Here is a 26680-nt window from a genome sequence, read left to right as displayed (position 1 = left end):
CATAGTAGCCAAGAAAATCTGTGAAACTAGAAAACATAACGGTCATGCCTAACAATAAAATAACATCAGCTTCAGTTGTGCCTATAACATATAACCAAAGGAAGATGACAAAACTGCATATGTAAATCTGTCACTTCAGTTTGGTCAATTTCTTCACATAATACAATAATGACACACAACATAAGAAATACCTCAACAGCAGTCACATGTCTCAAGCTGACCAGCATCAATTCTCACATCGTATCCACATCTTCAAATGGCCAAATCAGCTTGAGGTCAAACTTTTGACCATTGTACACATTTATTCACATCAACAACATTTCTTGTTGGTTTTCCAACCACAGAAAGAACAGTGGAGTAAATTTGTGGTTAAAGCGTTCGACTGCCATGCCCAGGTCTTCCCATGAAATATTCCTAATTATACTCTTGACGAGTGATATTTGATACAACATATTTTTATAATCAGAACTTGTTCCTACAAAAACATCAAAGGGACTGGAACAGAAAATGGATATTTATCATTTCTCCTAGGTAGTAGTTATATATAGAACAGCTTCAGTAACTACATCTACTCCATTGCAGGGCTTCAGAGCCCCCGCCACCAGTGCCGCCTTCATGAACTTATCAGGGAACAAGGTCCACACAGATACAGAACACTAAGCTTCAAGGCCTTTTAAAGGCTTTTCAAGGCTTTCAGCTGTCATTTTCAAGGCTTCTTGGCTCGGTTGTTAGACTTTGTCAATATTTGTTTTAAATCAAGCATACCAAATATTATCATAAAACCTAAAAAGCAGCACAGATTTTGAACAGGATTTATTGTCACAACCAACAATTGCAATAAATTAAGTCTGTCATGAATTAAAATAAGTTTTTTTAACAAATTTGGTCATTTTGTACAAATTCAAGGCTTCCCAAGCTAGTTTGGTAATTTACAAGGTTGACACTAAAAATCAAGGCTTTTCAGGAGGGACATTAAAGGTTAAGGTCTTTTCAAACCTGTACGAAGCCCCTTGGGGAAGCCCCTTCGTGTCATGGGGATAGATAAAGCAGCGCATACATTGTACTTGACTGAGCTACGTCATGGTATGTACCGGGTAATATGGATTACAGAAGTAAGACCACACGGTCAGCTGAGAGAGTAAATGTCTAATCAGTGATATTCCAACGGTGTCACCATAGCTTGAAAAGAGTCTGATCCAAACTAATTTGGTTACTTAAAGCATGAACTACGAACAAGTCATAACTTACAATCTGTATAGGGTGATGGTGACGTAATCTTACTCAAGTCCAAGTCCAAAATTGTCAGGTCTTTGTTTGCAAACGTTAGTAATAGTAGGTGCTGACCTTTTTATCTCTACAACATAATCACATACTGCATTAAGCAGACAGTCAGTCTGCCAACCATACAGTCTGGGAACAAAGCCCCTTTTTCAGATCAATAAAGTCACAATATAGCACAATCTTTAAGGCCAATATGAATTTATTATTAGATTCATATCCCAAGTTGTTGGGATAATAGTTACTGGGAAATATATACCGGTACCCTTTCTGTACTAACAAAAACATTCTGTAAAATACACAAGAAAATATGGACTGTCATGTAATTTTTCAGCCTCAGCAGGGGGCGCTTATCAAGAATTTTAACAGAGTGGTCTAGAAGTTGGTCTGGGGCACTTATAAGGAGTCATAACAGAGTGGTCTAGAAGTTGGTCAGGGGCACTGATAGGAGTCATAACAGAGTGGTCTAGAAGTTGGTCAGGGGCACTTATAAGGAGTCATAACACAGTGGTCTAGAAGTTGGTCAGGGGCACTTATAAGGAGTCATAACAGAGTGGTCTACAAGTTGGTCAGGGGCACTTATAAGGAGTCATAACAGAGTGGTCTAGAAGTTGGTCAGGGGCACTTATAAGGAGTCATAACAGAGTGGTCTAGAAGTTGGTCAGGGGCACTTATAAGGAGTCATAACAGAGTGGTCTAGAAGTTGGTCAGGGGCACTTATAAGGAGTCATAACAGAGTGGTCTACAAGTTGGTCAGGGGCACTTATTGAAGCAGGGTGCTTATTACAGTGAGTACAGTAATTCCTCTGACACAGGGAGCAAGCACTATTAATGGTCTACCATATTCATCATTAGGAAGAAGGCAACTCTGTAGCAGGTGGACTAGCTATAAAAAAGAAATTCTTAAATTTAAAAAAATTCTAACCCTGAACACGATTTTCTTCGCCTGTAGGTACCTGGGACAAAAATATGTGGTCGGTGTGTTGGTTGAAAGTTGGACCAGGATAGATATCCAATAACTATGTTATTATCGGTAATCTATGCATGTGATTGACAAAGAAGAGAGAAGGTTAATTTTTGATATCTAGTGATCATGGATTTCGTGTCACAGAGTCTTGGTTACAGCATCAATCATCAAACATGGATTTGGAAAAACTACATACACGACTGCTCCCTTATCATCTGGAAGATAGAACACCTGTCTGGTGGAACACCTCCCAAGCTAAAACATGAACATACCGTTCTCCTGTCCACTCATTGTGAAAGCTATACACAACTCTACAGTCACACTGTATGCTAGTGCTAGCTCTGCACTAAACGCTTGAGGACAACACATATATGTAAGAAGTTGTCAGGATAGCTGCAGTGTTCACTCAGCCAGAGAATAGGTGTCTCCAGCGATGGCTCTATACCTTGTATCAACACATGCACATTCTCTAAATCTGAAATTAGAGAAAGAAAATTAAGGATTCAAAATGATGATAATCTTACTGTTTTAGTTCAAGACCCGTTTATCCATAGGCGATGACCTGGTAATAGTGGAGACTATCAAGACCATTTGCATTAGTATTGTTATAGTTTAAAACACTTTTGTGATTATATTGAAATATATTTATAAACATAAATGAATAAAACAGTCAAAAAGGTCAAGTATCACCGAAGCATGAGGCACCAGTCGAGAGACCATTAAAGACAAACAGATCTCAACACTCGCCCACTAGTCCCAGGACTCTCTCTGCTAAACTATCACGAGTCGGAGTTAAACTTTGGGACTGTCGTGGCTAATCATGGCATTGTTTCAAGTTGTTTTAAACTATGGTACTGTGATAGCTAATCATGTCATTGTTTCAAATGGTCTTAAACTATGGTACTGTGATAGCTAATCATGTCATTGTTTCAAATGGTTTTAAACTAGGGGACTGTGATAGCTAATCATGTCATTGTTTCAAATGGTCTTAAACTAGGGGACTGTGGCAGCTAATCATGTCATTGTTTCAAATGGTTTTAAACTATGGGACTGTCGTAGCTAATCATGTCATTGTTTCAAATGGTCTTAAACTATGGTACTGTGATAGCTAATCATGTCATTGTTTCAAATGGTTTTAAACTATGGGACTGTGATAGCTAATCATGTCATTGTTTCAAATGGTCTTAAACTAGGGGACTGTGATAGCTAATCATGTCATTGTTTCAAATGGTTTTAAACTATGGGACTGTGGCAGCTAATCATGTCATTGTTTCAAATGGTCTTAAACTAGGGGACTGTGGTAGCTAATCATGTCATTGTTTCAAATGGTCTTAAACTAGGGGACTGTGGCAGCTAATCATGTCATTGTTTCAAATGGTCTTAAACTAGAGGACTGTGGCAGCTAATCATGTCATTGTTTCAAATGGTCTTAAACTAGGGGACTGTGGTAGCTAATTATGACATGGTGTTCAACTGACCTTCCTTGGTTTCATCGGGCAGTGACATGTCCAGCAGTGTCCCCAACGTCTCCGTCTCCCCCATCTCATTGACTGGTCGAAACAACCTTTGTATCAGTGGTTGGTCCGGCTGAAGAGGAAGGCAGATGTCATGTTGGTGACCCCCGTGTTATCAGTGAGTGAGTGGGTGATTAAGCGGGTTGTGGGTGAGTGGGAAGTTGGGAGTGTGTGTGGTTGAGAGTGTGAGTGAATGAGTAATTGAGGGAGTATGGTATTACCCTACTTTTAGCAATATTCCAGTGAGTGAGTGAGGGAGGGAGGGAGGTAGGGAGGGAGCTGCCAAACCGTGGCTAGCTGGTATTTTCAACATTGAGAAGGGTCAAAAAAGAAAAAACAAAGCTGACATTTATAATTTTTTGGCTTGCAAGATCATACCTCAGGAACAAATGTTTGTAATATCAATTCCTTCTTCTCACAAACAGCATATGAAAATAATCACAGTTATGATCAACTATAGACAGATGGACAACGTACCAGGTATATCCTGTATGGAATGTATTTGAAGGAGTCTTCTACAGTGGTCTCCATCAGCTTCTTGTTGACGGACCAGAACTGCTCGAACTTGTCTGCAACAGGGAGCATGCTCTTGGTTCAGACACGGGTGAAATCTGAAGGTGCTCTTACATTTCAGGCACACAGTAGTTGGCATCGCATTGGACGGTGTTGTTGAATGCCGCTGAATGCCTTTAAATACCTTTCAGCTGTACCATTTTGTTTGTTATGTGCTGAGTGAGTTCGGTTTAATGCCACTTTTAACAGTATTACAGTTATATCGCGGCGTGTCAGCTTAATGTGGGAGGAGAGTCGGAAGTGATGCAGGTGTCAGACAATTACCACTTTGGTGAAACCCACAGGCCGTCAAACTTAGAAACAGAATCAGGGGACATTGTGAATCGAACCCACAGTTGTGGGTTTCTGGTGTGCCCAATGAATGAAACTCTGCACAGTGGATTAAGGCACCATAGGTGACTGGGTCACCCGCGCCCCTGTTTGTTAGCAATATTCCAGCCATATGACCGCGGTCTGTAAATAATCAAATCTGGACCAGACAATCCAGCAATTGACATCATGAGCATCGATCTACGCAACTGGGATATGATGACATGCATCAACCAAGTCAGCGAGCCTGACCACCCGATCCCGTTATTTACCTCTCACGACAAGCATGGGTTGCTGAACTCAGAATCTTTACGAGACCCGTTTGTTACGTAATAGCACATTCAGTAATATGAAGGTGGCCTGTAACTATCTACTCTAACTAGACAAACAAGTGATTGATATAATGAAAACCATCGAGGACATGCCATTAAATAAATCATCAAACCTGACCATCTGATCCATTCATTCACACATTACAAGAAGCAAAGATTGTTGGGGCTCTACTATATCCAGGCTGCCTGACAGCAGCTAAGTCTGAACCAGCAATTTGGTACCTGGCACACAATGAACCCTGTAGTCAACCTATCCTCATTCGTCTACTTTATCAACAAGCATACAGAACCTGTTTGGCCCCCAGACCAGAGCCATTTAAAAACAAGTATGTGAGAAAAAATAGCTGACAGACCAACTGGCCTCTCACCCTGAATAATTTTGTCATGGGCAAAGTTAATGATTCAATCATCAATTCAACAGTTTAGTCATATCAATCATGAAACTCTATAGTAAAGCTGATAGTATTGAGGGGGCGGTCGGGTAGCCTAGTGGTTAAAGCGTTCGCTCGTCACGCCGAAGACCCGGGTTCGATTCCCGACATGGGTACAATGTGTGAAGCCCATTTCTGGTGACCCCCGCCGTGATATTGCTGGAATATTGCTAAAAGCGGCGTAAAACCATACTCACTCACTCACTCACTGATAGTATTGAGCTTCTCCTGATTATTGTCCTCCTATTCCCTTCTTTCACCTCCTCCTTCAACCTTTACATCTACCCAACACACCAACCCCCTTCCTTCACCTCATACTCTCCTCCCTCCAGTTATTATTATTACACACACGCACGCACGCACGCACACACCCCCCCACGCACACACGCACGCCGCTTTTCCCTCCCCTTTTTCACACCCAAATCAACCTTCCCAACCCTCAAAAATCCTACTCCACCTCCAACATCCTCCCCCCTCCTCCCCCCAACAACATCCTCTCCCTCCTCCTCCTCCTCCTCACCATTCTGAAGTCCTGTCCACAGCTGTTTGTGGTCCTTCTTCTGCATGCTGTTGACCACCTGGCTCCGGTGTTTGAGGGCGTCGGCCTCCTTCACCACCGACATGAAGTGCGACTCCACAGCCTCCTTGTTGGGGCAGTGCAACAGCTCATCCTCCGGGAAGTGCTGGAACAGACACCTCGGCTACAACCTTTCTTCTCCACTGGGGCTTCGTCTTTTTATGGGTTTTTTACAATACTTTTAGTTTCTTGTTTATTTATGCCATGGTCAGCAAAATATTCCAGCAACGGAAATCATGTCAATTGGCTGGTATCCGTAGACTCAAGTTTTGTGAACCATGAGTCTACTACCTTACCCACTGCTATTACCCTATCAAGTGCCCCTCATAAATAACAAACAGTGTGGTCCCCTATTGTATTAAATAAAATGTTATACATCATCTAAAATTGGTAAACCTTTCCAAAACAAATCAATTTCCTTGTCATTTCAAGGTAATGTAAATGTAGGATCTGTTTTCCACATGTGATTCTTCACCATGGTTACTAGGGATGTGACGATTCATATCATGATACTCTATATTACCAACTACTGTTCTACATCACAGATTCTATTTCCTTTGTTTATATTCCAGGACACACTCACCTGAAAGTGAACTGTTACACTCCACGGCAGGCTTGTACCCGACCCGTACAGATCAAACAACACACCAATGGGGTAGTGCCTGTGAACAGTGATGATAGTCTGTACATAGCTGGTAAAGGCTGACCCACACTGAAGCACTGCAGTGCAGCACGTCAACAGCTCAACACCCAGACCAACACAGCTCAACACCCACACTGAAGCACTGCAGTGCAGCACGTCAACAGCTCAACATCCAGACCAACACAGCTCAACACCCAGACCAACACAGCTCAACACCCACACTGAAGCACTGCAGTGCAGCACGTCAACAGCTCAACACCCAGACCAACACAGCTCAACACCCACACTGAAGCACTGCAGTGCAGCACGTCAACAGCTCAATGCCCAGACTAACACAACTCAGCACCCAGACTAACACAGCTCAACACCCAGACCAACACAGCTCAACACCCACACTGAAGCACTGCAGTGCAGCACGTCAACAGCTCAACGCCCAGACTAACACAGCTCAGCACCCAGACTAACACAGCTCAACACCCACACTGAAGCACTGCAGTGCAGCACGTCAACAGCTCAATGCCCAGACTAACACAGCTCAGCACCCAGACCAACACAGCTCAACACCCACACTGAAGCACTGCAGTGCAGCACGTCAACAGCTCAACGCCCAGACTAACACAGCTCAACACCCGGACAAACACAGCTCAACACCCACACTGAAGCACTGCAGTGCAGCACGTCAACAGCTCAACACCCAGACTAACACAGCTCAGCACCCAGACTAACACCGCTCAACACCCACACTGAAGCACTGCAGTGCAGCACGTCAACAGCTCAACACCCAGACTAACACAGCTCAGCACCCAGACTAACACAGCTCAACACCAAGACTAACACAGCTCAACACCCAGCCTAACACAGCTCAACACCCAGACTAACACAGCTCAACACCCAGACTAACACACCTCAACACCCAGACTAACACACCTCAACACCCAGACTAACACAGCTCAACACCCAGACTAACACAGCTCAACACTAAGACTAACACAGCTCAACACCAAGACTAACACAGCTCAACACCCAGACTAACACAGCTCAACACCCAGACTAACACAGCTCAACACCCAGACTAACACACCTCAACACCCAGACTAACACAGCTCAACACCCAGACTAACACAGCTCAACACTAAGACTAACACAGCTCAACACCAAGACTAACACAGCTCAACACCCAGACTAACACAGCTCAACACCCAGACTAACACAGCTCAACACCAAGACTCACACAGCTCAGCACCCAGACTAACACAGCTCAACATCAAGACTAACACAGCTCAACACCCAGCCTAACACAGCTCAACACCAAGACTAACACACCTCAACACCCAGACTAACATAGCTCAACACCCAGACTAACAGAGATCAACACCCAGACTAACACAGCTCAACACCCAGACCAACACAGCTCAACACCCAGACCAACACACCTCAACACCCAGACTAACACAGCTCAGCCTGACCACCCGATCCCATAAGTCGCCTCTTACGACAAGCATAATCGCCTTTTACGGCAAGCATTGGTTGCTGAAGACCAATTCAAACCCAAATATTAATGGGTGTGGCTATCACAGAACGTACAACATAAATGTCCCAAATATTGTTATAATGTCAATTCTATTTTAAGATATTTCTGAACTGCATATCTGATCTGCTGCCTATGTCTAAGAAATGCTCTGACATACTGTGGTGTGCAACGCTGCCTTAAGATGAAGTCTAGAATATGCATGAGTTCATCCCATCGGTGGCACGGGACATTGACAGCATGTGAAGCCTTAGATGATACTTTTTGAAACAGTTAATTAACAGATCTGCCAGCCACATAAGAAGTGAAGCAAGACAAAAAAAATCAGAAAAGCACTATTTTTTTATTCCATCAAGTGCAAACTTCCATAATCACCAACAAAACAATGTGCAGCCAATATGATAAACTGTAAGACAAACAGGTCCACACATGGTACTATACTTAAAGAATAGCCAAAAGAATTCTGAAATATATTCATTTTCGAAAATTACCCATCAGGACTTTTCAAAAAATAATCCATAAAACAGGAACAAAAAAGTCTGGTCTAATGTAAACAAACTGTCTGTGAACAAAGGTACAAACAACTTATTTCTTAATTAAGACAAAGGTCAAAGAGAGCGATGGAGTTGGGTTAACATTGAAAGGAGTCCAGATAAACTTTCTGAGTATTTAGTCACATGATATCATTCACAATGGGTATTAATAGTTTTCGTTGAGTACTCAGTATATATTTATTCCCCTGCTTCCTATCAAATTTTAAAACCAAAAATAACCAATTTTCATAATAATTCTGCTTAAAATGCTGTCTCAGCTGACAATTTATGCATAATTCCCTTAAGTCTGGTTCATACATATACACAGTCAAGTCTCGTTAGTCCGACACTTGTTAATCCAAAAATCGGCTTTATCTTACACAAATCATGAGAACCGATTAAATCAGTGCTATTTAGACCTGTTAATCCGACAGTCTCGCACACCGACTCCAACACACCTAATTTGCAACGAATCACTGAAATCACTCGTTAATAAGTCTCGTTAATCCGACACAGTGATCAGCGTACTCCGTGGTCATCTGCATCTATTACAACGGCTGCAGAGATAAATTTGCTTAACAATAAACAGTTCATGCTTTAAGTAAAGAAAACAGGATTAATCACATGCTAAGATTACCTCAATCTCATTCGAATCAGATACAAGTTCTCGCTATCGCCGAGGACATTCCATTACAGGTCATGTCAGAACAACCTTTCGCTAACTAAGACTGACCAATGAAGTGACTAACAGGAAGTCAATGTTAGCCACTATGAAGGCAGCTTCCTTAAGCTTTGCGGTACCAGTTTCAAACTGGCGACTTCCATTCAGGACTATGCTTTTTAAAGAATTTTGTATAAGTCATACAGTCAGCATGGTCAGTAATAGTTGTTTTGTGTTAAGCTTTAGAGGTTGCATGATTAGAAAACATATTCCACTAACCATGTAACATAACAATATGAATATTTCATGTATCATTTTTTATTACTTGTTTGTATTGTCATCCATTGTGTATTGTTGTCTGATTTTCGATCACGACATCGATACTACTTAATTTTGTTTATCCGACATACACGTTAATCCGACATAATCATAAGCAACCAACCAGTCAGATTAAAGGGACTTGACTGTATGATGCCTGCTTGAAATCAAATAAAAGTTGACAACTTTCAAACATCAGGACCCTCAAATTTGTATTAATGAAACAATAGGGGGTTTGATAGGCAAAACCCTCATAATCATGATAAAAACAAGCATAATCCTTCGGGTAAACCAAACTCACCATCTGAGTGGCTGACCTTCGAACTCTAGCCACATCTCCCCCTGTTTTTCGACCTCCACACACTTGAGGAAGTGTTTCTGGACCTTGTCTGTCACTAAGGGGAAATAACTCTGTCTGGGCACCAACAACTGAAAAGTATGTAGATTTTTTAATGGACATTATATTATCTCAGTCTGTATAATCAACCTGTTTGTCTACCAGGCCAAACCCAATCTTTCAGAAACTTTTTCAGTAGAATTTAGCCGTAACAGCTTACGTACTTGGCCGTAATAACATTTATAATACTAAACTCAGGCTAGTGGCTCAAATAGCAGACTGTTATTTTAATCCAGTTTGTAACCCATCTGAACTTACCTTACCCTATGACTATAAGCAACATTTTGCCTCTACACACTAAACTATCTAAAATGCACTTAAAATATGATAAACATGTTAGTGAGTGAGTGAGTATAGTTCTTCACCGCTTTTATCAATATTCCAGCAATATCACGGCAGGGGACACCAAAAATGGGCTTCACACACTGTACCCATGTTCGGAATCGAACCCGGGTCTTCGGCGTGACGAGTGAACGCTTTACCACTAGACTACCCAACAGCCCTAAACATGTTAGTGCTTAAACACAGTGGGAAACAGGTTTGAGAGAGAAGATACAGTTTTTATTCTACTTTTAGCAATATTCCAGCAATTCAAAGACCTGCCTTCAAAACGGAATACAACCTTGGGTCTTCAAACACATAAACCATTAGCGGTGATTAGGATACCCTGGATATTTCATGCAACAAAGAAAACAAAATGTTTCTCAGTCTAAAAATCCTCTTTCAAGCAGACTTCTCTATTCAGATGTTATCAAAAGAGCTACAACAAATATAAAGTATTGAAAATATATATATACAATGGAGGTTCATATTTCACTTGCCCTTACATAATAAGGATCAGGTTGTTCCACAGTTTCAATTTCTTCTGAAGCAAGGGCAAAGCACACTGGGATTCGCCCCTCCCAGACCTCGCGGAGAATCTCTCGGTCCTCAGCCATATTTCTCCTCTTCTGCTTCCTGTAATGAGTGAGTGAGTGAGTGAAATGGAATTTGGAGACAATATTATTTGTTTTCATAATTGCTTATGTTACTGACAGGGATTCAAAAATCATTCTCTGCGTTGGACTTGTCCGATTATGACTGCAAAATGTTATTGAGTATTTGATACCTTGAAAATATACATGAAACCAATGGCAACAAAAGAAAGTCAACAAGATCTCTGCCTTTGCAATTTAACAAAGTTTTCCAACCAAAAGTTCTCGTTAGTTTTACAGTTAGGAAATCACTGCTAAAACTCTTTTTCTTAACATGATAAACACTGTCTAATATGACACTCAGACTAATATACATCAGCCGTACACAATAACAGTTTTCGATGACTTGCAACCCTGCACATGTAGCTAGGACTGCCAATTACCCCTAGTGAAGTACCCCTTTAACATGCATAATTCTTAAAAAGGTGCAGAGTAATGTTTCATTATTACATTCTGAAATATTCGTATTGAAGTACATCCTTGATTATCCACTCAGAATTAAGCTGGGAAGGTTATTAGTTGTGCAATCAAGGGAATACTTCTTACTCAATTACATGTAACTAAGCATTTCTCCTGCTGTTCCTTTGGCCAATGACTACCAGAAACAGCAGAGGGCCAGCTATTATTGAAATCAGTGGCTTGGTGGGCTCTACAGTTTTTGTACGAGCGGGTGAATGAGGGAGTATGCAGGGGTAAAAACTAACAGTTTTAGTCCACTAGTCCTTATAATGAAAACATATAGCAAAACCCTTAAAAATGGGAAATTTCTACTAGTCCTTATGATACCTTTACTATTGGGCAGTTGGGCAAGGACTACAGGACTAGTGCCAATTTCTAACGCTGGAGTATGGTTTAGGCTGTTTTTAGTAATATTCCAGCAATGTCATGGCAGGGAACACCAGAAATGGTCTTCAAGTTCTAGTATGAAGCAATCTCATCAAAGTCATCTTTTACTCCGATACAATAGATGTCTGCTTTAAGACCTGAGGACATCTGCACAGAAGGTCATATCAAGTAAATTTTAAGAAACCTTTGACTGTCCAATCACAATGAAGGATGTGTGGGTCCTTGTGCCAATCAGATTCCAGCTGTCAACAATTTGGCTTCATTTCCTTGATTCGGAAATATGGATATCTGCCAAAGAAAATGCCACAGAACACAAATATACCATCTGATAGTATTCATTTTGGTTGTAGATGCCATGTCACTCTGAAACAACAGTACGTATACAATATCCACAAAAATGATAATGCAGCACTATTTATGCACAGTCAGATTTCCTCGATAATATTCGTTTTCGAGATACAGAAGTCAGATAAGCTTGTTTGAATGCTTTTAGCTCACCCGTACTAAGATTTAGAAGTCTTGACACTTATTGGCTGATTAGGAACCTCACCCGACACAACACTGAGGTGTCCTCAGATCTTCACAGAGAGCGGTATCACATCCGAGTAAATTAAAGCATCTAATACTTCAGTAGAACACAGATATAATGAACTACAAGGGACCAGAGAAATCAGTTCGTTATATCCGTTGTTCGTTATACACGTTTTTCTCAGAAACATCCGTCATCTTGGATAAGACAAAACACAATACATGTAATAGCAGTGTTACACTTGAAATCTTCATGGCCTAATTTCACTGCAAGTTCGTCAGCTTTGGTCTTTCTTGGTTTTTATGCCAGCATCAACAGCATTAATAATTCTCAATTCTGTGTCTAAACTGATAGCTTTACTCTCACTATTGCCCACCATGATAGCATATGCAAGTGTACTGACACTTGGACACAATCTCATAAAATGTATATGTTTAACGTTTGTTTAACAGACAAGATTACATGTACAGGTAAGATTAACACAATGCAAATTCACCGCCATTGTGTTGATTCGCCACTCATTGCGTACAGCCAGTTGTCAGTGACACTTGACACTGAGTGAGATTTCTCAGTTCGCTATACACGTCACTAATTAGTGATAGATGGGCTTGTCGGTGATCAGATATCAGTTCGCTGTATCCGTTAGTTCACTGTAGAGAGTTCGTTATATACGTAAATTTTATATGATATTATATAGGAGATAAATCGGGGATTTTTTAACAGTTGTTGTAACTGTTTGTTCGCTATATCCGGGTTCGTTATATCCGTGTTCTACTGTAATAGAAAATGCTGAGCTTTGATATGGCCACAAGTGACATGGCCACGACTGTTCGAATGACCAGTACTGGCAGTAGTTGTCATGTTATTGCCAATAACACGAATAGAACATATGAAGTAATGGACCCGACATTGTTATTACTGCTGAATTATGTCAATCTTGTATTTAATCATGTAACTTAATTAGATTCTAAATATAGCCCCAACAAATAAAATTTCAATTCATCAACGGTTGTTGAACAACATTTATCAAATACTAAATGACACACAAACATGATATTTTAACAAGCTATTTCGTCTATAGGCCAATCTAGGGTTAGGACTTGTGAAGACATTTTGTAATGGAACTGTAATCAATATACTAAACATGCTAAAGTGTCTCAAAAGTAATAGTTTACTCACAAATACAAAGGGGTTGTAATTAAATGCAAAACTGAAATTAATAGAGCGACGCCTCACATGGAGAACCGTTTATTAGGCTAGTTGCCATGTCAGATTGTTGTCAGAAGCCGAGGTGCTGTCAGTGGGTGTTGACAATGAGTCAAAATCCCAGTCAGCTGATAAATTTAACTAAGGGCGTATTTCGGCGTTCCGAACAAATGATTTACCTTCCACCTCTCAGGAACCTGTGCAAGGTCTTTATCTGGATTCTATGTGGACCGACACAGGTATTGCATCAGGATTACCGACACCATTTGCGATTTATTTGCGAAATCATAAACATTGTTTGTCGCCGACTTCCTCCCTTACAAGGGGAATGAACTCTGAACAGTACATTATTGCAGACCACATTAAAGTTTTCTGACGTCGGATATCAGACGGTTCAATTCAATCATGTACAATTTTTCGAAAAAATACTACTTGTAATGTTATTAATTATTATAGATAATACATCACTACACTGTCTGGTTTTGTTAGGTTATTCGGAATGTAAATACCGAGGAAGGCGTTATTCAGGGGTGCGGGCTAAAAAGGCACCTCAGCAAAACGTCACCCGGCGAAAACGGCCTCTGATTTTCGAGGGAAAACGGCACCTAACATTAATAATAACGATAAGAACAATTTTTTTGTAGTAGTATATATCATTCATTCATTGGCAATATTCCTTATTCATTATTTCTATTATATTTCTCATTGTCATCTATAATCACCACCCACAAATTGAAATCTATCCTTGTCCTATTTGCCATCTCTCACCGAGATTTACGGCACTTTACATCACAGGGCCATGAGCAAAGGAGTCGACGACCTTCTTATGTCCGGTGTAATTCTGTATCGTTATAGTGAAAACTAATTTCGTGCCGTTTTCACTGGGTGACGTTTTGCTGAGGTGCCCTCTTCAGGCGGTCTGGTAGAGAGACAACGCTTTGATCTCCAGCTATGATGTAGATAAAGGTTTCTCCGGCAATAAAAAAAAAAGTCATGCACGTACTAATTTTGTAATAAGTGTTGAATTTATGCTCTCCTGTGGCGAAACCGATAAAAATTTCATTAATAGGAATACTTAATATATATTGCAAATCTTTGACGAGCATAATACATGTTTATTTATTCCTATAATGATGGTATCTATGTTATATTTACGATAGTGAAATACACGAGGATAATATACTAGTAACCTATCCCCTTTCGTAACGTAAGCTGCTTAGCATCTGTATATTAAGAATCAGACAATAGTTTACCATCGCGTATCCACGCGTAGAACTTGTTGACAATAGTTCCCGCTAGGTGACATCATTAACACATTTATCGGATCCTGATACCAACTTTTTTATCGGATTCGATAACACTATCAATTATTTTCTACATATATATATACTATGTACTTATGAACATAATTAGTTTTACACTTTATGCATTTCCGTTTCATTATATCTATTCGGGGCGGTCGGGTAGCCTAGTGGTTAAAGCGTTCGCTCGTCACGCTGAAGACCCGGGTTCGATTACCGACATGGGTACATTGTGTGAAGCCCATTTCTGGTGTCCCCCGCCGTGATATTGCTGGAATACTGCTAAAAGCGGCGTAAAACCATAGTCACTCACTCATTACATCTATTCTGTCAGTCGTTTCTGATTCATCTCATACTGATGTACACGTATGGCAAATCAAAAGTTGTGAATGTGTAGCCTTCATATAGTGTTTGCCAGTTCCCATCGTGATCAAAATTTCAGCATTAGTATTTTAGGGAACTGTTTCAAAGTTATAAAAATACCACTTAGATTTTTGGTCCATTTTAGAGTAAGAAATTGACGTTTAGATATGATAATTTAAATTTTCATTTTTATTTTTTAACCGTATATCAAATCAAAAGTTATTTTTTTAGAATGGGAAACAGTCAGACTTATTACTATCCACGCACCCAAACATAATGAGTGGACACTCGGCTATCCGGCCGAACATGTGCGTTGTGGTCAAATCAGAGCAAATGATTAGGGAAATCTTATCCAGTGGTTATAGCTAAAAGGAAAAAAAAAGTCACCTATAGAGGGGCGAATGTTTTGTTAATGAGATCCGACATACCATATTACGTCTGGACTGGTAGTTCATATATATATATAATATTAGAATTGATTTAAAAAAACAAAGGGTAAGAGAATAATTATTAGAAACTAACTCTTTTGGATTAAATAAGAATTCTCCATTTTATTTGAAGAGGGTTTAATAAGAAACAATATTTCAAAATCTTTCCTTTTTTCAACAAACACTTTATTGTATTTCTTTGAGTACAACAAATTATGATGAGCAGCTGAGGGTGAGATTTTGAACGGTTATCTCCCCTGTTGTCGCTCTTCAGTCTTTGACTTTCACGTCCAACATGGCGACCTTCAGGAGTGTTTTGCTAGCAAGCAAAGTATTTCGCCCCTGTATGACTAACAGATCCATCAAGACGTCAGCAGTAGTTTCAAGTAAGCAATGCTAACGTATTCTATGATTTAAGTGCCTATCTACATCACGCCAAGTAGGATATGCTAAAGAATATGCATTCACTGAAGCGCCCGAAAATATTTACTGACCAAAATTCTAGATCTGAAGCAAGATAATCTCATGAAATTGTCGGCTCAGTGTCCACACGTTAAAGTCCATGCATGTAATTGTAAGAGAAAAGGTTATTATTTGTTTCAGACTCACAAAATATGTCACTGTAGATAACATATACTAAAATGCAACTAGATCTAAATAATTGTAGCCTTTTCAATGAGAAATGTTGATAAAGATTAATATTTGCAACATAAGATATTAAGTATAATATTATTTCACCTTTTAAGAGATAATAGAACTATTATTTATAATTTGTTATAGATTGGAATAAGGATTGGAAGCCAGGTCCATATCCTTTGACCCCTGAAGAACGAGCAAATGCTGCCAAGAGGTATGGGTTGCGGGTAGAAGATTATGACGTGTATGCAGATGATGGGACAGGATATGGAGACTACCCCAAACTTCCATATGTATCTGGAGATATCAGGGATCCAAACGAGGACTGGGATTTACCAGAGATCAAAAGGAACTATGGTGAACCTGTATGTAAAATCTTAACAGACCATTAAACATGATGTTAGTGTTGGCACATGCAACCTCTTTTCTTTTCCACTTAATCTTGAAACATGTGAAATGTGAATTATTTTGGGAATGAGCGTTAAGCGTGATTACAAACACAATGTCCCATTTGTTATTTTCGCTATTAATGTGTTCGTTTGTTGTTTTACGCTGCACTCAGCAATATTCTGGCTATATGACAGCCATCTGTAAATAATCGAGTCTGGACAAGATACTCCAGTGATTGACATCATGTTCATCAATCCAGGCACTTGGGATATGATGACATGAATCAACCAAGTCAGCAAACCTGACGACCCGATCCCGATAGTAGCCTCTTACAACAAGCATGGGTTGCTGAAGACCAATTCTAACCCGGTATTTTCACGGGACACTATTAACATGATTAATGTGGGTTTCACAAGAAACTGAAAGATATGATAATATTTTGTTTGTTTCAGCTGCATGTGGACCATGATATGATCGGTGAAGATAGGTACAATATGAATGCCAACCCCAGATTGTCATAGTAAGTTTTATGATATAATATAACATGTCCTAGTTATTTAGAGTAACAAGATAATATGAATCATTACATGTTGTCATGGGTAGAAATTAAGCGAGAAAGTCTGGTATGCCCTATAAATATCAGGGATGTGAGCAGGTTTTCCCCATGAAAGGGGGTCTGGGGGCATGTTCCCACCCCCCACCCCCCGCCCCCCCAGAAATTTGTTAAACATTTGATTGCATTTTAAGCTATTTTGTGTAGTTTGGACAACATTCACACCAAGTAATGTAATAAGTCAATGGCAAAAGTCAAGTCAAATAAACAAAGATGGCAGATGCAGTAAAATTTCAAAGTAAAATCAGTACTTTTAAAAAATCCTGCATAGCTTCAGCCATTCAGCTCCCCGCCAGGTCTTGGAGCAATATACTGCCATAAACTTCACCCTCCATCCCTCAGACACAAGGACAACTGTCACAAGCGTGCAATGTCTGACCCTTTCCCCATGCTGAAGCATATTGAAAAAAACTTCCTTTTGTTGAAAAAAACAAAACAACTTTGCAAACATAAGACATTAATACAACATATATCCCCATGTTATGGGATTTAGGACACGGAACATTGCTGAAGAAATATAGTTGAGAATCCAAACCATACGTTATGCCCTGATCTGTGGACCCTGTTGACAACTTGATGATACTAATAGTTATATATGTTGTGTGGAAATAGCACAATAAAAGTACATAAAGATATAATGATCATTACTATCTTTAATAAAGTCTGTTGTCTTCATTTCAGCCGGACAATGTTCTTAACAACTGGTACTTTCCTCGGTACAATATTGGCGATCTATATTCTGACTGAACCATATCCACACTTTCTGCCAGTGGTAAGTAGAACTTGTCTTTCATCATCCTTATATCCTTTAATAACTCTCTATGGACTTATGAACAGCAGTAGTTGAGAGCTCCGCAGATGAGCTATCAGTGTGAGGAGCTTGCAAGGATCTGCTGGCTTCTGTTTTTGAATTTCCACAGCAAACGACTTTGACTTAGACTGAAAATGGCGATAGTGCTCCTTTCCAGAGCGGGGGCACAGGTGGCCCAGTCGTCTAAGGCGCCGCGATTCGCTGTGCAGAGTTGCGTCCCTTGGGCACGCCAGAATCCCATGATTGTGGGTTCGAATCTCGGTTCGCCCCGATTATGTTTCTAGGTTTGTCAGCACCATACCCGTGCTCGTGGGTTTCACCGAAGTGGTAAACGTCTGAGACCTGCATCACTTCGGGCTTTCCTCCCACATTAAGCTGACACGCCGTGATATAACTGGAATACTGTTAAAAGCGGCGCTAAACCAAACTCACTCACTCCCTCCTTTCCAGAGCAGATCTTGAAAATCGTTCACTATTTCTTCGCCAAACTTGGCACATATATAGGTCTAGTGGTAAACTGGAGCCTTTTGATAGTTTGGGAGTTTTGAATAAAATATTTTTCGATTTACCTCAGCAACGACTTTGACTGGGACTGAAAATGGCGGTAGTGCTCGTTTCCGGAGCAGATCTTGAAAACTGTACAATATTTCTTGCCTTGCACACAACTGAACATGTCATTTTGGTGGCAGATTTGAGTAATTCATGCTTGTTTGATATGATGTCAGTTAAAGTGTTGTATTCATCGTGTTATTTGCAGCTGTGAATGTAATGACCTTGGTGATAGAATACAACTTTGCCGTGGGATAGTAAATTCTAGATTAGGTTAGATTGCCCACTCTGTGTGAAGACCATTCTTGGTACGCCCACCTTGATGTGGTGTGAACTGACAGCCCAACTCCTACAGGTGACAAGTGCTTGTGTTTGTGTTTCAGATGCCTAAACAATACCCATTCAACAACCTCTACCTTGAAAACGGGGGAGACCCAGCGAAGGAGGAAGCAGTTAAACACTACACATTCGAGCCTGTAGATTAATGGAACACTGTCTAGGCATGTTGATTGTACATACTGTATGGGTGAAGCTTTCTCCTTGTGAGACCAGGGTAGCAGGAACTACGCTACATCAGGCCATTGTTGGAAGTGAACTATTTGTGATTGTGTGGATTCTATCGGCCATTTTGAAACAACAAAGAAGAAATGCTGAAATTTATACATGGCTTCTAAATGAGTTGTAGTAATGTTTTCTGTTATTAAATACTTATAATACAGTGTGGGTTACTTTGTTGGATGTACGTGTATTTGTTGTTTACCCATGTTTACACTATTCTTGATATATGGTACATAATGCTCTTTATTTTTGAGAATTTGGGGGCAAAATAGATCCCTAGTGTCACATGGATGTTGTAAGATTTGTTTGTTTGTTGTTTAATGCCGCGCTCAGCAATAGTCCAGCTATATGATGTCAGTCTTTTACTGCAAGAATGGGTTGCTGAAGACCTATTCTACACAGAATTTTCACGGGCCCGTTGTAAGAGCTGACCAAAATTAGAAAGGTGTTGGCAATTACCTGGTAATACAAAAGCAGTTTGTTTATCACCACTTCCAGATTTCCCAAGAAATCATGACACAATACAACACAATGAGGAACTGAAGTGGTGGGATGGCATTACTTGTGGTCTGCCCCATATGGATTCCTGGTCAAAATAGGTCCCTAGCAACCGATAGTTGTCTAAGAGGCGACCAAATGTATTGTGTGGTCAGACTGGGTGATTTGGTTGAATGTGTGTCATCGTACCATGGTGTAGGTTCTTTACAGTATCAATCACAATATCTGATCCGATTATTATTTACATGTTTCCGTCATATAACTGGAATATTTTTAAAACTTATCCTATCTCACAGTGTGCATTTCCCTTTTTTTCTCGATCCTTGTGTGAAAACGATCCTCCAACATGTTTCCAGCTTCTAAAAGCAACGCACCCCAACACATCCCAGCTGTAATATTGCTCAGTGCAGCGTTAGACAACAAACAAACAAACTTGTGGTCTGACAAAAAACATAGTTTCCTTCCTCTTGTACTTTATTACATAAGTCATATGCATTTCCACTCGAACATATTTTATAGTTTGTGAAAATACATCACCAGGTCTAATCTTTTCTTTAGCTACCTTATTGAGAAAATTATGTGGACTTCAAGCACATGCTTGGTTATACTTTGATGGAACAATTGGTGTCATCACTTACAAACGTCATACCAACACAGGGTTGATCTTGTTCACAAACTACCATTTGAATGGCCAGTATTCTGGTCTATCGAAGAAAAAACTAAGGTGAGAAATGTGGACGCTATTGATCTATTTTGTTCACTAAAATATCAACTGGAAGAAATCTGAGTACAATTGTTATTCTTAAGCTATTCGCTTGGATGAGAATGAGTCGACAGAGCATTTGGAAAAATGACAAGTAAGCAGCCTATTGATTGCATATAAGTTTCCTGAATACATTGTAGACTCTGTGTGTTCATGTGTGTATATGTTTTGTTTGTTGTTTAACGCCGCACTCAGCAATATTCCAGCTTTATGATGGTGGTCTGTAAATAATCAAGTCTGGAACAGACAATCCAGTGACTGACAACATGAGCATGGATCCACGCAATTGGGATCGATGACATGCATCAGCCAAGTCAGCAAGGCTAACCACTTGATCCCGTTAGTCACCTCTTACGGCATGCATCGGTTCCTGAAGACCTATTCCACCCTGGATCTTCAGTTTGTATGTATGCTGCTTGTACTAGTCCAGACTAATGTTGGTTATATAGTGCCAGCGTACTATGCTGCAGTTTAACATGGATACCCAACTCTCTCAACCAGATCTTAATCGTGCTTGCCCACTGAGACACCATGACGCAATTTATCATGAATACCCCACTCACAGTATACTGATTCTGGGCCAACCAGTCCTTGTTTTAGCCCCTTAATGCTAAGCACCAGGCAGGGTAACAACAAGTACAATTTTTTAACGTCTTTTGATATGACGCGGCCGGGCATCGAGCCACTGATATTCAACTCTCCAACTAGACACTCAATCTACCAGCCCACGGAGGCGGTCAGAAATTCCAAAAGGAGGCACTTAAATGAGTCTGGACCAGGAAAACCAATGACTGATAGAATGAGCCCTGATCAACGGCATCAGGGCAGTTGGCTCTTGCAAGTCAAGTTTGGTGTAAACTATTTCCAGGCAGCTTTGATAAAGCTGGAACACTGACTGCCATGTTAAACATTCACTCAGGCTGGATGTATTAAGCATGTTAAGCTCATCTTGTTCTAGGCCTCAAGCCATAAACATTTAAATGAGGCATAGGTTTTCCCAAATAAATTTAGAGAAAGAAAGAGCAACTAAACACACAAAATTGATAAATGCATTTATTTTGCATCATTGAAAACATTACAAATAACATGTTTTTTTCATAGATCTAACAAAGAAACCATCCCTCTCTACAGATGTGAATATTAAATAAATAGAGCAACCATGAAGTTGTTCACAAGTTGATCCTGAACACCATGGCTTATTCATAAATCACATCGCTTTTGTCCTTTTTTCGAAAAAACAACAACACTTGAGGTACATATCTTAGCAGGAAATTGGAAGTTAAAGTTTCGTACATTCTTCACCATTCCTGGTTTCCCATCCCCCTTCAACAATACATGGTGGGAAAACAGAAATGGTTTTCAGTAATCAAACCAACACATTTTGGTTGTGACCCAGCAGCTTGTCAAGACAATAATCATGTTAGGCTTGTTACAATACACTCGGTTCTCGTGCCTCACTCGCTCTATAACATTGATTTGTATTCTTAAGCAAACAGTTTTACTAAATTTTATTTTGGCCTCTGATTACGGCTCTTCACACACAACATTCCATTCATGATAGATTCGCAGGGGAAGCTAGTCGTGGTTACCATCTCCGTGAGTGAGTGAGTGAGTTGGGTTTAACGCAGCTTTTAACATTATTCCAGTTATATCCCGGCGTGTCAGCTTAATGTGGCAGGAAAGCCCACGAACCCAGGTATTGTGCTGACAAACCTAGAAACATAATCAGGGCGAACCAGGATTCAAACCCACAATCATAGGTTTATGGCGTGCCCAGGACGGAGCTGTGCACAGCGAATTGCGGCACCTTAGACGATTGCGCCGCCCGTGGCCCCCATCTCCTTGAACCGCAGGAGATGCACAGAATTATAGGTGCATAACAATACACAAGGTACGTAACCTACTGAAGTTTGCTTGTTGTTTAACACCGCACTGAGCAATATTCCAGCTATATCAAAGCGGTCTGTAAACCGAGTCTGGACCAGACAATCCAGTGATTGACGACATGAGCATCGATCTACGTAGTTGGGATCCGAGAACATAAATCACCAAAGTCAGCAAAGCGGACCCCCCTCCTGTTAGTCGCCTCATACGACAAGCATGGGTTGCTGAAGACCAATTCTACCCCGGATCTTTGTGTCGATTTATCCGGGGAAAGAAATTTTGACTAGAGTCTATGTGCAGGATTGTATTCATTTGTGTGCACGTTGGTTGGTTAGTTGGTTGTTTAACGCACTAAGCAATATTCCAGCTATATAATCGAGTCTGGACCAGACAATCCAGTGATTAATATCATGAGCATCAATCCACACAATTGGGATCGATGACAGTGTGCATGTGCAATAATCGGGTTCTGATAATTTAAATGAGCACTAACTTTGTGTGCTAAAGCATGGGCAAAGCAAAGTTTAGGCTAAAAAGCTCATTAGCCTTGCCTAGCTTCCGGCTGACAACACAAGTATGACCAGAGTCTACCCATGGGGCTCTAACTGGAACCCAAAAGTCGTGTCCAGTAAAGCTAAACACTCCAAAAAGGTGTACTGTAGTTTAAACATTTATGGAAAAATGTGATATTTCAGATTCCTAGGGATGTCTTCATGGTCCATACGAGAATAGTCTTCATATATCCAACATATATGATTTCAAAGACATATTTTAGAAATCAAATTGAAAAGCAGATGAACAGTTCACAGCCAAGATGTGTCTAACACTTCTGTAGTCAAACAAAAATTAAATTGCTTAAACATATACATTATAACAGCAATTTGTGTCAAGTTTTTCATTTCCAAAGATCATTACCTATTCAAGTTAATAAAGCTGTAGACATTGCCATAAAAACAGAACAGAAACAAAACAACATTTCTTTCAATATTTGTAGTCGTGGCAACCTGCCTCTAGAAACTGGCCTCATGACTTGCATTAATCACATTAATTCTTCTCGATACACACGTAGCACAATGATAGACCTTGCCACGTCAGCATGCTAGGTTGCGTAGTTGCAGTATCTGTAAATGGCATCTAGAAGCTGCAGTATCAGGTAAGTCAGAACTGTCATCAGGGCTTCAGCTTTGTACAGGAGCTAGTCCCTTCATCCAACGTGTTAACCAACAGTTCTTGCAATGAGGTCAGGAAATATTTTTGGCAATTTGACTAGTCTAAAGAAATAAAATCCCATTGAAATTAGGGCTGGCTATCGATACAGTTCATAGAGACCAGTAATCGTTAACTAAATATCGATCAATTATCGATAAATGTCGGAGAAGTATCTTTGAGAAAATACGCAAAACAAAATCCTGAAGAAATCAACATATTTCACTCCACTGGTGAGTAGTGACACATTTATGCAGGGATTACTTTGTGGACATTAAGGTATAACAAAAACAGCCACTTTCAATCTTCAGCAATTAACATTATTGACAATAAGAAGTCTATTTTGGTATATCTAAACATTATTTAATTACAATGTAGTTTATGTAAGGTATTATCGATGACACAATTTTCATATCGATAATCGTTAATACTTCTACCCATCGATGATAATTCCGATTATCAATCTTTTTTTGCCAGCCCTAATTGAAATTGTTATGTTTGTACATTACTGGGCCAATCAGTGAGTCGTTCGAGTTTAAACAGTATTCCAGTTATATAATGAATGGCGTGTCAGCTTAATGTGGGAGGAAAGCCCGAAGTGATGCAGGTCAAGTTTACCACTTTGGTGAAACCCACAAGCATGGGTATGTTGCTGACAAACCTAGAAACATAATCCATGCAAACAGGGATTCAAGCTCACAATCACCGATTTCTGGCGTGCCCAAGGGACACAACTCTGCACAATAAACTGCACGACTGGCCCATCTGTGCCCGAGCCAAATGACTCAATCAATCAAGATTTTTCCGACTGTGTGTGGTGACTATGCTTTAAGTAAGTAAGTATTGTGGTAACAAAGTTTATACTACACACCAATAATCAACAACTAAACTATAACATCACTTTGCATATGTCAACTCTTGCACCATATTGATGAATCTCTTCAAATAAATACATACATGTCTTCTACCTGAAGTGATACAATCTTCACTTCTGACTGTTAAACACAAATATCAAAGATGGAACAGCTAAACATCTGTATCACTAACATCAGCATAACATTATCAAGTAGATTGGCAACATTTATTTTTTTCACCTAGGACTAAATATACTACTCAAAAGAAGTTGAAGAACACTCACAACTGGAGTGTGTGAATGAGTTAGTGTGAGAGTTGGATTTAATGCCGGTTTGAACAGTATTTCAGTTGTATCACGGCGTGTCAGCTTTATTTGGATGGAAAGCCCGAAGTGATGCAGGTCTTCGACATTTACCACTTCGGTGAAACCCACGAGCACGGATGTGGTGCTGACAAACCTAGAAACATAATCAGGGCGAACCAGGATTCGAACCCACAATCATAGGTTTCTGGCATGCCCAAGGGACGCAACTCTGCACAGCGAATCGCAGCGCCTTAGACGACTGGGCCACCCGTGCCCCCTCCATTTAATGAAATACAGTAACGTAACTCAATTGGAAGGCTGTGTGTTTCACTAACGCCAGACAGGACAGATGAACTATAAACAATCTGGTTTTCTTAACTACTTTTGAGTAGCATATATTTTGGGTAGAACTATCACTGACCATGCTGACAGGTGTACGTGTGATGTTCAATGGGGACCTCTGGACCCTGGACTACATGTGGCAAACATCGTGAATGTGGCTGGACATTGTGGTTAATGGATCCAGGGTGGATCTCATTAGAAGGACGCATGGCCGTCCCCCAGGAACGTGTGGAGACCCAGGTCATTGGACGAGTCTTTCCTGCCTTGACCTCTCAATTATCTCTGTGATTAAAGGGCTGGGATGTTGAGGGTTCTGGGTGTTTTGAAATCAGAACGGTCGAAGTCCTGGCACTTTAACTTGACTAATGAAAGTCAGAACTGTTTATTATGAAACCAACCTTTTGAAACACTCATGAAGTCATACATTTAACTGCAGGTTGTTTCAGGGGCAGAATCTATAGACCATCCCATGATCTGATGAATGTTTCTTGATCCTGTATATCACGATATGTCAACTAGTTTCTGTGATATGAAGCTGTATCAGCATATTGTGGTCTGCATACTATTGAGAATTTACATCTCAATGAATCCTCAACAAATTTTGATCTCAAATGCTCATATCTAGTGATAACTTTTCACACCCCATCAGTCATAATTCAGCTTAATGTGAGAGGAAAGCCTGAAGTGATGCAGGTCTCAGACGTTTACCACTTCGATGAAACCCACGGGCATGGGTATGGTGCTAAAAAACCTAGAAACACAGGTGGGATTCGAACCCACAATCATAGGTTTCTGGCATGCCCAAGGGACGCAACTCTGCACAGCCAATCATGGCGCCTTAGACGACTGGGCCACCCATGCCCCAAACCTTAAAAACAATTAACAGAGTTCCAGACAAATTCTCAAGAACATTGGTGCCTCTGCTCTCCAGTAATCTATTAGGGAAATATGTTTTTTAAAAACCCATGTGCTTCCAACTCTGCAAAAAGCTATCACACAAAGAAACATATCTCAAATAGAAAATAGAAGATTAACATGTTAGTTTCTTTCTCAGCACAACTTTGGGTCCATTGTTTGCAAACAAAGCTTCTAATACCAGAAATACACTACTCAAAAGGAGTTAAAGAACCCCAGATTCAGGTGTTCTTCAACTTCTTTTGAGAAGTATAATAATTATTTCTATATTCAAGAAATATGCAAATACAAACAACATGTTTGAAAACTCAAGTTGACATTGTTTTGTGCACAACGAATCAGGGAACATATTTCAAATACACAGCCTAGACCAAACAAAAAGGAGTTGAAATATTAAATATTTAATAATAATATTAACTTCTCTAATAGCCAATATGCAAAAACATTCTGAAAATCTTCATATAACATCATTCCAAAAGCTCATCTCTATATACTCACAACGTTGTTAGTCCTTTTGCATCCATTTAATGAGTGAGTGAGTGAGTTGTGTTTAACGCCACTTTTAACAGTATTCCGGTTATATCACGGCGTGTCAGCTTAACGTGGGAGGAAAGCCCGAAGTGATGCAGGTGTCAGACGATTACCACT

The 26680-nt window shown here is 40.1% G+C and overlaps 2 protein-coding genes across 3 annotated transcripts; one reads left to right on the top strand and one right to left on the bottom strand.

Annotated features, from left to right (window-relative positions):
* Positions 1–1546: 1546 nt before the first annotated feature.
* LOC139474308 (autophagy protein 5-like) lies at positions 1547–13927 on the bottom strand. Of its 2 annotated transcripts, XM_071257265.1 has the most exons (9): positions 13796–13927; positions 12066–12169; positions 10889–11018; positions 9966–10093; positions 6565–6643; positions 5925–6087; positions 4237–4328; positions 3724–3832; positions 1547–2720 (listed from the first exon to the last, which is right to left on the bottom strand). In XM_071257265.1, exons 3-9 carry the CDS (start codon positions 10997–10999, stop codon positions 2581–2583), a joined length of 822 nt encoding a protein of 273 aa, XP_071113366.1. In that variant the 5' UTR covers positions 11000–11018; positions 12066–12169; positions 13796–13927; the 3' UTR covers positions 1547–2580. The 2 variants fall into 2 exon arrangements, with proteins under 2 accessions (XP_071113366.1, XP_071113367.1); XM_071257266.1 differs by lacking the exon at positions 12066–12169.
* Positions 13928–15995: 2068 nt separating this feature from the next.
* LOC139474388 (NADH dehydrogenase [ubiquinone] 1 beta subcomplex subunit 8, mitochondrial-like) lies at positions 15996–19403 on the top strand. Its single transcript, XM_071257374.1, has 5 exons — positions 15996–16094; positions 16489–16709; positions 17187–17254; positions 18029–18119; positions 19091–19403. Exons 1-5 carry the CDS (start codon positions 16004–16006, stop codon positions 19190–19192), a joined length of 573 nt encoding a protein of 190 aa, XP_071113475.1. The 5' UTR covers positions 15996–16003; the 3' UTR covers positions 19193–19403.
* Positions 19404–26680: the final 7277 nt, after the last annotated feature.

The sequence above is a fragment of the Haliotis cracherodii genome, unplaced genomic scaffold, assembly GCF_022045235.1.
Source record: "Haliotis cracherodii isolate W230 unplaced genomic scaffold, xgHalCrac1.p SCAF_3, whole genome shotgun sequence".
In the NCBI taxonomy this organism is placed as follows: Eukaryota; Metazoa; Mollusca; class Gastropoda; order Lepetellida; family Haliotidae; genus Haliotis; species Haliotis cracherodii.
This window is presented reverse-complemented; position numbering and strand designations above follow the sequence as displayed.